General features: G+C 44.5%; 1 protein-coding gene across 1 annotated transcript in view; it reads left to right on the forward strand.

Moving 5' to 3' along the window:
* The first annotated feature begins 4,688 nt into the window (after positions 1-4,688).
* Positions 4,689-15,686, forward strand: part of PTGFRN (prostaglandin F2 receptor inhibitor) — a 65,759-nt gene continuing 54,761 nt past the window's right edge. Inside the window, exon 1 of the mRNA XM_061454445.1 lies at positions 4,689-4,962. Within this exon, the coding sequence (XP_061310429.1) occupies positions 4,902-4,962 (61 nt within the window). The 5' untranslated portion in view covers positions 4,689-4,901. The remainder of the gene's footprint in view (positions 4,963-15,686) is intronic.

The following is a 15,686-nucleotide window of genomic DNA, read 5'->3' on the forward strand; positions in this document are numbered from 1 at the left end:
CACAAATACTTTTTACATGAGGCAGCCAGCTCTAGCCAGGACAAATCAAGGTAATTTCCTACTCTTTTGATCAAATGCCAGTAAGACTTTATCTTGGACAGCTCAATAGAGGCGGGTTTTAATGCATAATACATAATGGGTAAGCTGAGGTTTTCACAGTACTTTGTGAGCTCTCTGCTATTGCCCATATTTCTCAGTAGTTCAACTGAGAGAGGAATGACAGGGGGACATTTATTTTCCATCCAGGAATGCTCAGACACATTTCACAAAGCCAGCTCTACAGCTCTGAGGGTGCAGGGCTCACCTCAGCCACAACCATGATGGGGCAGCTCCTTGGCTGGAAAACGCAAACTGCTTAACAGAGCAGGAGTCGAGGAGAGGAAATGAAGATGAGTATTGTGCCCACTCCAAAACACAAACAAAACTTAGAGGCAGAATAAAATCAAACAATGTGGAATTTGACCAGTACGCTGAGGATAATGGCTCTAGCTCTTGAGAAAAGAGTCTTTAATGAGTAGCCAAGACACAAGACGGCACATCCCCATGTAGATTTCTCCAGGACAACATTTACACTGTGGTTCCTTTTCCCCAGGGTTCTCATGCAAGCAGTTTGGAAGCCACTGACAGTCCCTTACCGCCCTTAGTGGCTGTCATATTGCTGACAGAGCTGATGAGCATAGCCTTATCCGCCTCTATGCCTACCCCTCTCTTTTGTTGGGGAGAGATTAAGGCTGCTACACACCAGCAGCAAGGAGACTCAAGTAAATAGGGCAATGGGGCCAAAAGATTTCTCCCCTGCTTAAGGCTTGCAGCCAGCAATCTGCACTGCATGTTAGCAGTGCTTTTGCAGCCTCTGCCCCTGAACACGGTGCTGGATCCTCATCAGGGTGGGTCCTTCTGCTATTGGTTGGAGATGTAAAGGGCTTCTGAATGCAGTTTACCTTTGCACTCCATGCTGCATGCAGGCCTGCTATGCAGTCGTCTAACCTTTGTCTTCTGCTGCCCAGGAAACAAAGAAGTGGGGAGAACAAGAGTCATTTATCCATGTTTGTAAAGAGTGAAACTTTGCAACAGCAAGCAAATATATATTGGAGGAGTGGCACAAAAAGGGAGTGGTTGTATATGGGTTTCTGTAGGATCAGTGTGCATTCATGCACATATGTGCATGTATAATAATATGTCTAATACAACACTTCAATCTTGATCCTTCCTTGAGTTTCAGTTGGTTAATCTAGTTACTCCCAAATGAGAGATGCCTTCACCCTTTGCATTATGCAGAAATCTAGGCATGATGAAATGCAGGCAAATATTTCTGCAGCATCATCAATAAATGAATTATATGTGGTATCTACTCGAAAAAACAACATGCTAAACACTGAAAGTCAAATGGGATGCCTTTCTGAGAAACCAACAACTGACCACATATTTACTCTGCATCTCACGAATAAACAAGGTGAAAGCAGAAAACCAGAGGAAAATATTTATCCTGACTTTATACTTGGAGAAAGCTTTTGACTCAGTCTGGCTCTTGTAGCTGAGCTATGCAAAATGGAATTGGCAAGGGGAAAAAATGACATAATCACATACATGTAACAATCCATTGAAAGTAGGACACACAAAAAAGAAGAAAACAGGTTTTAAAGGAGAAGGTAGACTAACACAGTGGCCAGCTTCATGCCTGCTCTTTCTGTCATCTATGCTGGAGATTTATCAGCCTCAGAGAAACAGTTCTCAAACTGAATGAGGGATCTCAAGCACCTGCTTAAATTGTCACAATACTACGAAACGTATTTTAGCACACCCTGCTTCAAGGCCATGTAGCGAGGAAGGAAGAACGTTGGTGATGGCAGGATAAAGATGCTCTCTTAGAAAACACAGATGCAGAGAGAGAGTTGGAGATTCAACATGGGTAATGGACTCCACAAGGTTTTTGTGCAGTGTAGGCTGTTAATGGTCTAATTCCATTTTTAGAGATGTGAGAGAGGGAAACCAAACGACGACTGAGAGATGATTTTTACTTTGTGCACAGCATGTGTGTATAGAACACAATGACACTGTATCTAGGGTGGGTGCCTGTGAGTTAAAAAGCACTTAGAAACATTGGAGAGTGAAAAATGCTTCAGTGGCTGAAACTGAATCTTACAGTGTGAGGCTTCAAAGGAAACACTCTATTCAGTTTAACAAGCAGAAGTGGTACGATCACCATGTATGGTTACTTACCCATGAAAATGGGTGGGTTACAGTTTTTAGACAAAGGCATAACAAGTCCTGATGTCTCGAAGTTGGATAAATTCAGCCTTAAAGGAAGCATTTTCCTGGCAGCAAGAATAATTACATTGGAATAAATTAGTAAGTAGAGTGAGGCACTTGCCGTTACTTGGGGTCTAAGACAAAGATGTGCTGTCTTTCAAACTCACTTTGATACAGCTGCTGGGAAAGAAAAAATCTATGGCTTGCGTGTATGGGTCAGATTAACAGGTACAGTGGTCCCTTCTGGCACTTGTTGAGAACACCACACACCATAGCTCAGAATAGCACGGATTTACCTGTTCTTTTCACCAGTGTAACTAACTGCGGAGCAGTGGTGAAGTAGATGCTGGTATCTAGCAGTTACAGTAAGAGCAATAGGGTATTCAAAATGGGACAATCATGAGAAAATTTTTTCCAAGGACATAATGAAAATCATCAGGTCACTGCTGTACTTTTCAGCAGGGTAATTCATGTCCTGGATCAGTGTTCCTCAACTAGCAACAGAGCACAGGAAATAAGAAGTACAAAGCAAATGTGGACTGGGGGTCTGCAAAATAAGTGGCCTTGTGCACACAGTAAACTTTGCATTCATGACTGCATCCATGTATATGTATCAGGATCACTGCTGCCAGGCTTAAGAGGCACAAGGGGATGTATTTTCAGCATGAGAGTTTGATGAAGTTGCAGCAGTTTAACCAGCATAATGGAAGGTGATCAGTGAGAGATGCTCTAACCTGTTTTCTAAATTTTGTGTAAGGGACACGGCTTAGTTTACAGAAGTGATGTTTTTCAGTGAAGGAAAGATGTATTTGAATTCTGGCCAAAGAAGGAGGTAGAGCAGAAAGATTGGAAAGAGGCAGCAAGAACAAACAGGCACAGGAGGGTATTGTAAACATAGGTGAAAAGAGTCTTGTTTTGTTTGGGCAGCCCTTTCTCAGTCACGCTTATGGATTCAGCCTCATTTGCAGTTTGGGAGCTAGGAGAACTTCAGTGTGGACAGGACTAAGTGGCCCCCAGGTACCTCATGGCTGCAGTTCTGCAAAGAGATCTACTGTGTACAGGAATTCGGGTAATTGTGGTTGGAGGGTAAAAGTTCTCATCATCAGTTTTAGGAGGGTCTTTTTTCATTCCTACAAGGCAACCCTCTCTACTGTAAAGCATTACAGAATGAGTAACAAAGGCCAAACTAAAATCCAATCTGATAACCATGCTCAGTTATGAACACAGCACACACTTCCTGCTAGTGGAAGTAAACAACCTCACCCAAGTCAAGGCATGCTCAAGACCAAAGTGCGCCAAAGACACTAGAATAAATCCTAAACCAGCCATTTTGTGTGGGAGCAGCGGCTCAAAACTGCATAGGCTCTGGAGATTCCCCACTCACAGAAACAGTGTAACACAGACTCAGCTCCATCACCAACAAAAGAACTGATAGCCTGAAGGGAGCCTAGGCAGCAAAGTGCACAACGCACATGAGAAGAGCGCTGATTTACAGTTAAGGGGAATGAAGCAGCAGATAACTGGCTGAGTTACTAGAGAGAAGGCCAGTGCCTCAGTTCTTTGTTTTTACAAACAGGAAATTAAATCCCTGAGCAAACAAAAATCCTTTGTCAGCAGGCCGGGAAAAAAGGTGGTGGAGTGGTGGCAAGAATCCCGTGTGGCAGCCGCCCTTTGTTGAGTTAACGTTGGGAAGGCAAGAAGGGGAAAAGAAACTTTGTCCTAAACAGGGCAGCGCAGCTTGTGTGCAAGAGTGACCCTATCCCCTGCTTGGGGCAGAGGGCATCCATGCTGCCCCCTACGCTCCCTGTCCTAACCCAGGCTGTGCAGGGCAGGGACGAAAGTGGACCCCATCCCACAGGTGGGTTTTGAGTCTATGCCTGCGTGAGTGGGGGGGACACGAGAGGACCCTCCAGTTAGGGCTGTGAGACAACATGTAGGGAACCTCCGTGTTTGGGCTGTGCTCGGATCAGCGGGCAGCTCTCGGCCTCGGTTTGCGTGGAGATAGAGATGGGGGTGACCCCCCATGCCTGTGTTGTGGTTCAGTGTGGGGGAACACTGGGCTGCGGATGCGTCCGTGAGGAAAGGGGCCCTCAGCCGATCCCTGCGCTGGGGGTACCCGCTTGGGGTGGGGGGCACAGCGGACACGAGGAGACCTCACCCCGGCGCGGCGCGGGCGGGGAAGAGTGCAGCAGGGCAGGAGCGGCGCCATGGAGGCCCCGCGCGCTCGCAGGGCCCAACGGCTGTTCCCGGGCGGCAGCAGCAGGGAGTCTAGCTCCGAGACCTCTCCCCTTCCCCGCGCCCGGGCACGGGGCCTGTCCCGGGCCACGTGTGCGTGGTAGCTCCTGGAGGCCGGGAGACGCGGCCCCGCTGTGTGAGGAGCCCTCCGCACAGCAGAGCCTGGTCTCCTCCCCTCTCAGGGTGTGTAGGCTAGACCGGGCCGGACCCCCGCGCCTCCCCCAGTACCTGCAGGAGGGGGCGGGCGCTGGAGAAAGTTTGTCTCTGTGGTTGGCTGCGCCGCACGGCACGGCCGGTCGGGGCGGGCGGGCGGCTCCGTGTGCTCGCAGGGCAGCGGGAGGCGAGCTGTTGGCCGAGGAGCAAGCTGCCGGCGGTCTTGCTCGCGCAGGAAGAGGCATCCGCGTAACCCTGCCAGCATGGGGCACCGCGGGCTCAAGGCGTCCTGCCTGCCTCTCTTCGTTCTCCTGCTGCTGCTCGGTGAGCCCGCAGGCTGCGCGACCGGGGCAGCAGGGAGGGCGGCGGGGGGAGGGGCAGGTTGTGCTCGGACACCTTCCCCCCAGGTAGTGGGGGAGACCCAGGCCCGCGGGCACGGGCCCCTTGGCGCTGGGCGGGGGACCGCCCGCCGTGCTGTGCCCGCCTGAGGCGCGGCGGAGCGCAGCCGGGCGCTGCCCTCCGAGGGGCGGCGAAGCCGGGCTCAGCCGTGCCCAGCCCCGCTGGCCGGGCCGCCGCCTTCACGCTCTCTTGACGCGCCCGGTGGCGTTAACGGCCGGCGCAGCCCTAACGGCTCCGCGTTCCCTCGGCTCCCGGTGCTCCTTCCAAGGCCGGAGCGCGGACTGCTGCCGCGTATCTCCCCGGAACTTCAAGGGGGATGGGGCGCGGGGCATGCTGCTTGCCGCTTTTCCCCGGTGAGAGGGGTTTCCACAGGCGGCCGGAGTGACGTGACGGTGTGGCCGTAGCTGCTCTTACGCGACCCGGTGCATGGGCTGTGGTCGCTGCAAGGTAAGGGCAGTGAAATTTCACCTCGCAGTTCGTGAAGTGTCTCGTTTCAGGGCCGAGGGGGAGATCATTTTCCTGTCTTCCTCCCGGCCTCGAGGGAAGCTGCAGGATGGGCCCCCACAGCTGGCAACGGGAGCCCGGGTTCTTGGGGCACTCCGGTGTTGAGGGGGAAAGAAATACTTGTGCACCCTCCCTTCCTGGCTCTTGGGGTTTGCTGCCTCTGCTGTGAAGTTCTGCGGAGAGATAATGAGTAATTGTGTAGATGATGTTTTATGGCGTGTTCACATAATTGTGTAGCTGTCGTTAGTTTAATGTGGCATTATTCCTTACTGGTGTTAATGCCAGGCAGGTGGTGTGCGGAAATAAAGACACTATAGCAAGAACGACACAAAAGGGTAAATGGTGGGTTTTGTTTTCTAGCTCTTCACTTTCCTCACGCACATACTACCCCCTTTTTCCAACACTGACTTGTAGCATTGTTGTTAACAGTGTTACTGAAGTAGCAGTATGTTTAACTAGAGAACCAGAAGGTTGTTCAGGTAGCGTAGTTATGTGTAGTACTTCAGCAGTTCTGTGTGGTCAGGAGTACTTCAGGTGCTGGTGAGCAAGCATGCCCCACAAATTAGTACACGCAGTTCTTGATTCAGCACTTGCAGGTAGTAAGTGGGAGCCTTTTCCAGATTTAGGGCGGAATGGGTAACAGTGCCCTAGCCCCATGCTGCAATGCTTTTCAAACAAAACTGTATTTACTGACTTAGTTTCTGCTTGTATAACTATATAACTAATTCTTGTTTTAAAGTCTGCCAGAGCACTTTCCTCATGGTTTGGCTGTTGAGTCTTTCATAGCCAGGTCTGCAAAGCAGATAGTTACAGTTGAAAAGTCAGTTTCCTAAAGCTAGCTCATCCTAGTCTCTTCGCTGAGGCTGCTCGCAGGCAGTGAGGCAATTGGGGCAGATGGGTGTCTATCTACAAGTCAAGGTCCTACCACATGAAGGTGTCCACTGTGCTTTCTTTTACTTGCAGCTATCAGTCATCTCATTTATCTGTACAATACAGGCTTTTTGCCAGCTGGGGAAACAGTGAAGAACTATAGAGAGCACCTTTAGTGTTTCTGTTTAGAAACAGAAAAGGAATACTTTTTTTTTTTTTTTCAAGAGAATAGTTTAGTAGGACAAGCGGAAAATCAGAGCTCTCAGGTACTTAAGGTCATGCAGCAAAAACTAAAAACCATTAAAGGATGATGTGCAGCAGGAAAGTTGTTACCTTATTAATTCCAGGTAAAATAATTAGAAGAACTTAAACTGTGCATGCACAGATATCTGAACACTGTTCATGATATGGTTTGTCTGGGTGTTCTGAGTTGCCTTTTGGGGATATATGAAACCTGTGCTGTTAAAATTGAAAGTGCTTTTGTGTGCAGGAGAAAAGAAAAACAACCTAAACTTTTCAGTCTTACTTGTGGTGAGGCTATCTTTATGATACCATTACTTGGTAGCTTCTGTGAGGCATTCAAAGGGTTAAGAGGTTGGGAAAATAGTGTTCTTCTCACTCTGGATGTGAAAAGTATACTTCTGTGAACATGTGTTTTCTAGGAGCTTTTTAATAGAGAGACATGTTGGAGCTTTTTCTTAACTAATGTGCTGCAAGTGTTGAATTCTTGTATAAAGGGTGGTGGAGGGAAGGAGTTGAAGCATAGAAGACTTAGTCCCTTGTGTATACTTAGACTTGATTGTTTTGTTCAGATCTTTATGAAATAACCCAGCAAAAGGATGCAAATGGCTGAAGTATCTGTCTGTGACAAATAAGAATACTTTCTCATCCTTTTTCCTGGATCCAGTACAGTTATAATCTGCTTGGTAAAGAGATTACGTATCCTGAGATTAAGTCTTGATCTAGACTCTTTTTTTTCCCCTCCTCTGGTGTGGTTAGATCCTGAGAAGAAAGGGCAGCCTGAGATCATTTTTGTACTGCCATTGCTTGTTTTTTATGTAATTTCATTCTGCAGTCAGTGTGTGTTATCCTGTGAAATGCTCTGGAAACCAAAACAACCCTTCCAGGACAAAGCATCCAAAAACCAAAGCAGGTATCTGGTGGTTACCAAGTCTCAGACTCTAAAGTAAAGAGGAAGCCCTACAGCTACTGGATTATCCCCTACCTCCCCCCCCCCCCCCCTCCCCCTCCAGGTTCTTGCTTGAGATTTGAAGTAAGAATTTCAGTGTATCTGAAAAAAGCTTTGTTTTTAAAGTGCTGTGGGGCTTGAGGAGAGCAGGCACTCAGTAGATCCTGGTGGAAAACCATTGAATATGAGTTTCCCAGAGGTGGCCTTTTCCTTACTACTGTTTAGACCTGTGTGACACTTGCTGTCCACTGTGATGATCCCCAGGAGTCTTGTGTTTACATGAATAGAGTTCTTTCCTACAACTCATCTGAAATTCTTTGTTGTTTTTGTGTTTTCTCTTTTTTTCTTGTCCCCAGAAGCTGCAACATTTAGGCCTTTGAATCAAGGTTTAATTCAAGCTCTAAAATAGAAAGCTTTTGGTAATTAGTATAAGTTATTGTGATCAGGAACTTCAAGGAAAAGCGTGCATTTGCAGCTGGAGTGAAAGCATTAGAAAATGGGAGATCCTCAAGGTTTAGGGCAATGGGCTGGTAGCCCAAGGTGTGTTAGAGGGGAATTTTTTTCCTGTTCCCTTGCTGGTGCTTGCTCCCTTGCCCATGAATCCAGGACTGATGCTGGTGGCCTATGCCTTCTGTTGGAAGAAGGCAGGCTCAGATCCTCACTGACACTCAGAGGAAAAGCTGTCAGCTAGGCCTGCCTATCTCTGTTGTAGCTTTAAAAGTGGTTAAAAAGGCTCCCAAAGGCGAAATACCAGCAAGCCTGTCCTGTTCTTAACAGCTGTGGACTGCTAAGGCACTATAAGCATATATTGAGTGTTGGAACTAGGTTGGTGAGGCACTGAAGGGCAGGTGGTGTTGCTGAGAAGCAAGCGCTTTCCATGTCGTTTTGCTATACTGATGTATTTCTTAGTATGTTGTCTGTGGGAAGATGTGGGAACCAAAGGGAGAGTAATGTCGCAACTGTTTTTCCTTGTATCCTGTGTTCTTTTGGGTTGGCAAATGATAGCTTAGTCACCTTTTCAGGCTCTCTTGCTTATTTGTAGGTTCTTTTTCAGGGTTCCTTTTTAGGGAGTCTGAGTGCTTTTCCTGAAATCCTTCTACCTTTTCTCCAGGTTTCTCAGTTCTTATGTTTCAGCATAGCAACAGCTTGCTCTCTTTAGGTAGCCTCTGTTGTATTTGGCTGTAATCCCTGAACTGTGGTACAAACCTGCCTGAACAAGATCTGAAGTAAGCGGTAGGGGTCATTTAAAAATGCAGCCATATGCTTGATTAGAGGGAAATGTACTTAAGAAATAATATATGTCCATCCACCTAGCTATATAAACAAACATTCAGGGACATTTGAGATTTCAGCTTTCACATCTAATAAGTTCATGAGTTGATTTACTTTTGTGCAATTGTTTTATTTGTTGTTGGGTTGTTTTTTCCAGTCTCCATAATCCTTGTCAAACAATTCCCTGCAAAACAGACCTGTATATTCAATAGGGAAAAGGTTACATATCTCAATAAGATAATTTTAGAATGTGAATATTTAAATTGCCTGGTTTTAGATGCCTTTCACTGATACATATTTTTGTGTGTGTTTGTAGATCTGTGTTTTAAAAGTAAGGAAAACAGACACATTATCTGCAAATGGAAATTCTTTTTGGTTATGTATATATATGTATATATCAGTCACTTGAAAGTTAAGTTGGAAAGAACTTCAGGGAGACATTACTGATATGAGTTGGGTCAAAGCAGGGGTTATGCCAGTTTCTATCAAAGTTTCTAGTAGTTTCAAAAGAAAAATATTAGGTGGTGTGTAAAGTAAGTACCTATATCATAATGCAAGGAAAAATATTTTTAATACTTTGCTTTTGACATTTATTGGAGATGTTCAAGTTAAGTCCCAGGCCCCTGCTCAACACCCTGCTTTCTTAGAAGTACTGCAGTAGTAAGCAGTAAGTTTCAGACCAAACTGCTTTTGGGATAGGATGATATGAAAAATAGCTGCTCGAATGCCAGCAGACTTGAATAATGTCTTTCCAGATCATTGGCATTTCTGGAATAAGAAGCAAGATGGAAAGTATGGAACTTTTAAGAAGTTTCTTCATATTTTGAGCTTTGTAACAGAAACTGGCTTATTCATTTACATTACATAGTTCTAAAGCATAACTAAATTCTTATAACTGAGACAGAAAAAATGGATGGTCTTTTTTTTTAACTCTGGAGTTGGAAGACGTTTCAAAGCTGGGTTTCCAGTGGAAATCGTTATCACTTAAACTTAGTCAGAATGTTCAGTTAAAAGTGAGCTAGATGGAAGGTAGAACCAGCATTGCTAAATACCTTTGCTGAGTCTTGTGAAGCTGTAAAGGAGTATGGTAATGCCAGTAGATTTGAGTAGATATAATTGACATGGGGACTGCTTGAAACTCGTGGTAGGGTGTTGCAGTTAGTGCTCTTTTTCATTACACTATATGAGGCAAGTTGCATGGAAAGTCTTATGTGACAGGGTCTGAAGAAACAGCCTGAAGAATAGGCTGAAGTATATTTTGTATGTAGCAATGGCAAAATACTGCTGCAGAAATATGGAGAATAGTTGAAGCGAGGTAGAGAATTTGACTAGTGTCAATCTCTGTGGGCAGCTGGAATTTGTAGGGATGCTCTACAGGATCGGAACTGTTAGCTGAGCTACAGGAAGAATAGGTAAGTGAGTAAGACACTGAGTCCTGGGTAGGATTTTAAAAAAGAATCTAAGGATGGTTTTTGGCGTTAATTGACTTATGAACTTCAGGAATGAGAGCTAATTAAAGAGTGGAGCTGCCAGGCAAGCTGTCACAGCTGCTGATGGCAGGACTGCCAGCAATGCCTGGAGTCTATCTGCTTGATACTCTCTGTTAGGAGGGACGTCTCTTGAATTGTTTGTTATTCAGCAAAATTTTAGGCATTCATGCTGAAATTTTCTGGGCTGTGTGTCTACCACACATTGACTTATTTTTTTTTCTAGGAAATATCCTCTGCCCTGAAAAGCTCCAGTATTTCCAACTGTTACACTTGGGGAGAAGTAGGAAGATTTTTGTTTCTTCTTCTTTTTAATTAGCACGCGTTCTGGCCAATTTTCCATCCTCACTCTTGAACAAATAATCATCTCAGCTGCCAAGCTGCAAAGGTCTATCACCTCTAGAGCAAGAGCTGGAAATTTGGCTGGACTTAACTGTGCATCAAAAATGTGGCTTTTGCTGTTCTTATGGAAAATGTCCAAATTTGGCCACACTGTAAAACTTGGAAAAGCATTGGTTTTTAAGTGCTGGGTAGGGAATCAGTCTTGGGTGCCTAGAAGAAGCACTGTGTCATTGCCTTTAAGGTGTCAAAGGATTACAGCTGGAATTGGGGGCGGAGAAGTGGAAGCCTTCTTTTTAGTCCAGTTTCAGATTTCTGTAAATGTGAAATCGTGCTCCAGCACCTCCCCCCCCCCCCCCCTTATTTTTTTTTGGTGGTTTTTTTTTTTTAATCCTCTCTTGTCCTTCTGCCAAATTGGCCAATAGTGGAGTAGCGTGCTTGTCTTGTGTAGGTCACTGATCATATCTGCTGTGGGAGGCTGCTGCTTGTAGCACACAAAGTATATATATCACCTTTCTTATGTGTGGATTTAAGAGAAAAAAAAAAATCGGTGTAAGCTTTATGTGTGGTTTCTAACTTGTTCTCTGGCTTCAGCTCTTCTCTGAAGCTTTTTCCCAGGTGCCCCCCATTGTCCTTTACTTCATGCTGGTTGTAAAACAACTGCTGCTATAGTTGTTGCTCACTCTCAAAAAAAAAAAAGAACTTATGCCACTCTTTCTGTTTAACAGGCTTGGTTAGTCTGGACTTGCCTTTCTGCCGGCTTTCCTAAAGATGTGCTTTAGCTATGCTGCTTAGTGATGGCTTAATGACTGCAATTTGCATGCTTTCATACTTTTTAGAGTCACTCTTTTCTTGCCATATCAGTAGCCATTCTAAAGAGTTTGGTGGAACCATTACTGGGGGTCATGTTGGTTAGCCAGGGTCCAGTTCTGACAAAAGCTAGCTCTGCTTAGGTTTGCCAGTCTTAAAAAGAATAATTACCAATGTAAAGGACTTTGTTTCCATGCAGGTTCCGCTGTTAGCTCCAACTGCAGAGATTTAGCTTCATGTTTCAGCCGGTCTTCGATGCAATGTGGCTGTGGGGAGTCTTTGAGCAGGCTGTAACTGCGTTGTTTTCCTACAGGCATTAAAATGCTTGTTGCAGGAGGCATCCACGGGGACCAATGCCAGCTTCTTATTGATGTGTTCAGTTTCATCTATTGACACACTACCCTTCATTATTACACAGTGAATCCTGTGGCAGTGGAATTTGCTATTAAATCTGCTGGGCAAAAGGGAATTGGCAGAAGCTACTTTAAAAGCAGTGTGCCCACTGTGTTTGCAAAGAATAGCTTCTAAATGTGAAACAGATGCTGAGCTAATAGAGGACACTTCCTAAATTTTCAGGGTACCAAACATAATAATTTTGAGGAAAAAAATCGGAATTCACTTCATTTGTGGATAATCATTCAAGTTTTAATGCCCTTTTCCCCAGAAACTGATTAGATACTGTCTAATCAGTACATGTATCTATTTGTGCTTGAATACAGCAAGTAACACTGAGGTGAAGACAGGCAATTATTTGTTATTGGATACTATTAGAATAAGGGGCAAGGTGTTAGCCTTTCCATCTGTGCTCTAATCCTCTTCTGAGTGCTAGAAGGTGGGAGAGGTGGTGCGTCTTCCTTTGCTTTTTGATACTGCCGCAGACTATTTTGTGCTTTCAGAGCACCACCTATAACATTTACCCAGATGTTACGACCTCCACCATCTCCCAAAAGAAGCGTTGTGTCCTTTAGAAGCCCAGTGACATACTGTGTACTGGGAGGTGGTGTCAGTGGGTAGAATTTATGTCTATGCAAAGAGCTTTTATGTTGTATGTAGAGTGGGCTTGTTCATATTCGGTTCGTATGGAGTTTTAAATTAATGCAGAGTAGTAAGTCTATTGCATCAACCTTGTTCCCTTTGATCTCTGGGTTTGGTTCTAGACAAGGCATGCTGTACCTTTTAAGTGCTTGAAGCAGGCTTCATTAGCAAGAAAATAAAAGAGCATGACAGCATCACTCTATGCTTGTCTGGGGGTGGAAGGTAGCAAGGTAAGGCTGGGTCTTTCATGTCTATCACAAAGCGGGGTTGAATGGACACTAAAGCTATTGACTAAGCCCTGGTTGCTAGCAACTGTATTGATAGGCAGCTGTCAATAGCTGTAAAGCTGCTGGCATCCATAGGTTTGTGGGTTTGTTTATTATTAAATAAATAAATTGAGAAAATAACATGTATAGCCTGGGGTCAGTGAGCACAGAAGTGTGGCTGTTGCTAGAGATGGGGGAAGGAGGGTGAAGAGAGAGCACTGGAGCAAGACACACTTTCCAGAGAGAAAGGGAAGTGGGTGAATAGCTTGTTTAAAATGGAAAAATGAACATCTGCATGAGATGGTGATGCTGGGGCAGTTATCACCACAAATCAGCCTTGGTAAAAACCACAAGTTACTCAAAGCTCTGCAAACAAATCTTGAAATACCCTAGTTTTCCAAGCAGTTTTTTGCTTACCACTGACAGATAAGTAGAATATCTAATCGAGGATTCCTGCAAGAGTTTAAAGCAAGGGCTGAAGTGAGCAAAGCAGCAGCAGGTACTGGCTGGCATCCTAGTCATGGTGACTTTGGTACCCAGTTTCCCATACAAAACAGCCAGATGTGTGTTGGTTGTGGCTGACACATGCATGTGGAGGCTGTTGAAGGGACAGCCCTGTTTGCTCACCCACACAAGTAAGACAGTCAAGAACTTTGGCCTTCAAAGTTATTTGAGTACTTCTCAGTACTATTTAGCATCACCAGCTCCCCATCAATTGCTGGTTTTACATGCATTATAAATCTGAAAGGCTCATGAACTGATGATTGCTTTAAGTACATACAGCCAAGGGGATGTTTAACTTGGAATTAATGTTCTGCCTTTAAACCTAGGACTACAAGGAGGTCTTATGCCACCAGATTATGATAGGAAATATCCTGTTGATTGTTCCTCTCTGTTTAGTAAGACTCCTAAATTCCTCACAGGCAATTGCATGTACCCACTTTCTTGTAATTTGGTCTAAAATTTGCTCCCGATTGTTACATTTATCTTGTTTAAAACAGCTCTCTAGTACTCCCTCAGAGACAGTAATGTGTATGGCTAAGTCATGCTGGGTTTGAGCACTTATTTCTAAAGATGTGTGAAACGGAGCAAGTGTGGCTACCTGTGTTCTTGTTTTGTTGTGTCATTCTTTGGGGATGGCAGGTTCATACACTGAGTGTAGCTTGGGCAGTTTCTGGGAGCGTGCAGGGACCTGTGGCTCTGCTTCAGTAGTCTCTGCTACAGGAGCCTGAGACTGTCTCCTAGCTAATCTGCCTCTACTGAGGTGACTTTCTGAAAGGGCAGTGAATACCTGCTGGGAAATTTGAAAAGCACTCATTTGGACAGAGTTCTGCCTGTCTGGTGGTATACATTGTTGGTGTTTCTAGGATAATGGAATCTTTCTTGCCCTCTTTCAGAACATCTGAACTTCCTGCCACCATCACTCATGCTCCAGTCGTTCCTCTTTGGTACTTTGTGAAGCAAACTGTTTGATCCTTGCCCCCTTAATTGCTCCCTAGAAAAAGTGCACGTGAAAGGGATAGACCTGGCTGCTGTGGAAGGAAGTAGTGAGTTTGTCAGTCTCTGGTCTGCTGAAGATACCTGATGATTTCATATACTGAAATGGGAATTTTACTCACTAGCTAATTTTCATAAGTGAGCCAGGATGTATGTAGTAATCTTTTGCATGTCTTTTCATCCATTTGAATCCACTTCTACTTAAACAGCCTTCTCTGTAGTATCAGAAGTATGAATGCTAGCGAGGGGTTTGTCAGGTCATCTTGGGTGTTTTGTTCTGCAGGGAAATCACTATAGGTAGAAGCATGGGAGTGTATACTTCTGATAGGGCAGAATTGTGAGAGGTCATGGGACTTGAACTCAGCTGATTGTGAGTTAATTGATGAAGAATAATAGCAAAGGTGTAACTGTGCATGTGAAACTTTACAGAGGTTTCTCACTGCATCTGTCTTGGAAGAAGGACCCTTATGTCATTTCTTCTGACTATCAGCTGGTCTAATGAGAGATCTCTTAAGAATATTGCCTTAGATCACTGTGGTTACATAAATACAGCTATTTGATTATACAGCTATTCTGTGACTTGAAGTTGTAATTCTTTTAATGATTTCTGGCACATGCATGCTGAATTATGTATTGCATGGAAGCTCCTGTCACAAGTCCCAAGTAATAATAAAACTGGAATTTAAAACCAACTGAGTCAAAAAATGAAAGGTTGCAGAACATTCTTTGAATTTATGGTGACAGTCATATAGAAGTTCCACTGTCCGTTTCTGGATCCCCTCTCACCATCGTATGACTCAGATTGTTATGCAAGGTTTTATCTTTTTTTTTATGTTGAGATAGAAACTAATTGGAATGAATTAGTGTTTTCTTTCTCTGCCCTTTGACATTTCTGGCACTTAAGGAGGAAATAGGGACAAACATTTAATGGAGTGACATCCAGGCCTAGCAGGAGCTTATGAAATGAAGCTGAGGAAGTCTCTCCTTTTTCATTCCCTTTTACCGACAGAAGTTAAGGAGCTTCATTTTGAAATTTTCCTGCAGCATGTTCTTCCAGTGCTCATGGTGTTAGGCTGGCTTTGAGGTCTGCAATTCAATATTCAACTGTTGTGCATTTCCACAAAAATATATAAATGCTGAAACAGTCCACAATAGTGATGTTAGATATGTTGATGTTCAAGGACACTGCTTTTACTTCCGTTGTTTCAGGCACTCCACAGATAATTTATAGCTTGGCTTGCAGTATATCTGTTTGGGTTGGTTCCACTCAAAGTCTGGGCTAAACAGTGTATATAAATATGTATCCTTCCTGTGGAAAATAGGGTTCTCTCTGATTATGGTCTCAGATGATTTCTGCTTAATGATCTGATGATCATTACA

This window comes from Pezoporus flaviventris, unplaced genomic scaffold, assembly GCF_033815535.1.
Source record: "Pezoporus flaviventris isolate CSIRO_AGI_PZ_B2104156 unplaced genomic scaffold, CSIRO_AGI_Pfla_v1 ptg000015l, whole genome shotgun sequence".
NCBI lineage: Eukaryota > Metazoa > Chordata > Aves > Psittaciformes > Psittacidae > Pezoporus > Pezoporus flaviventris.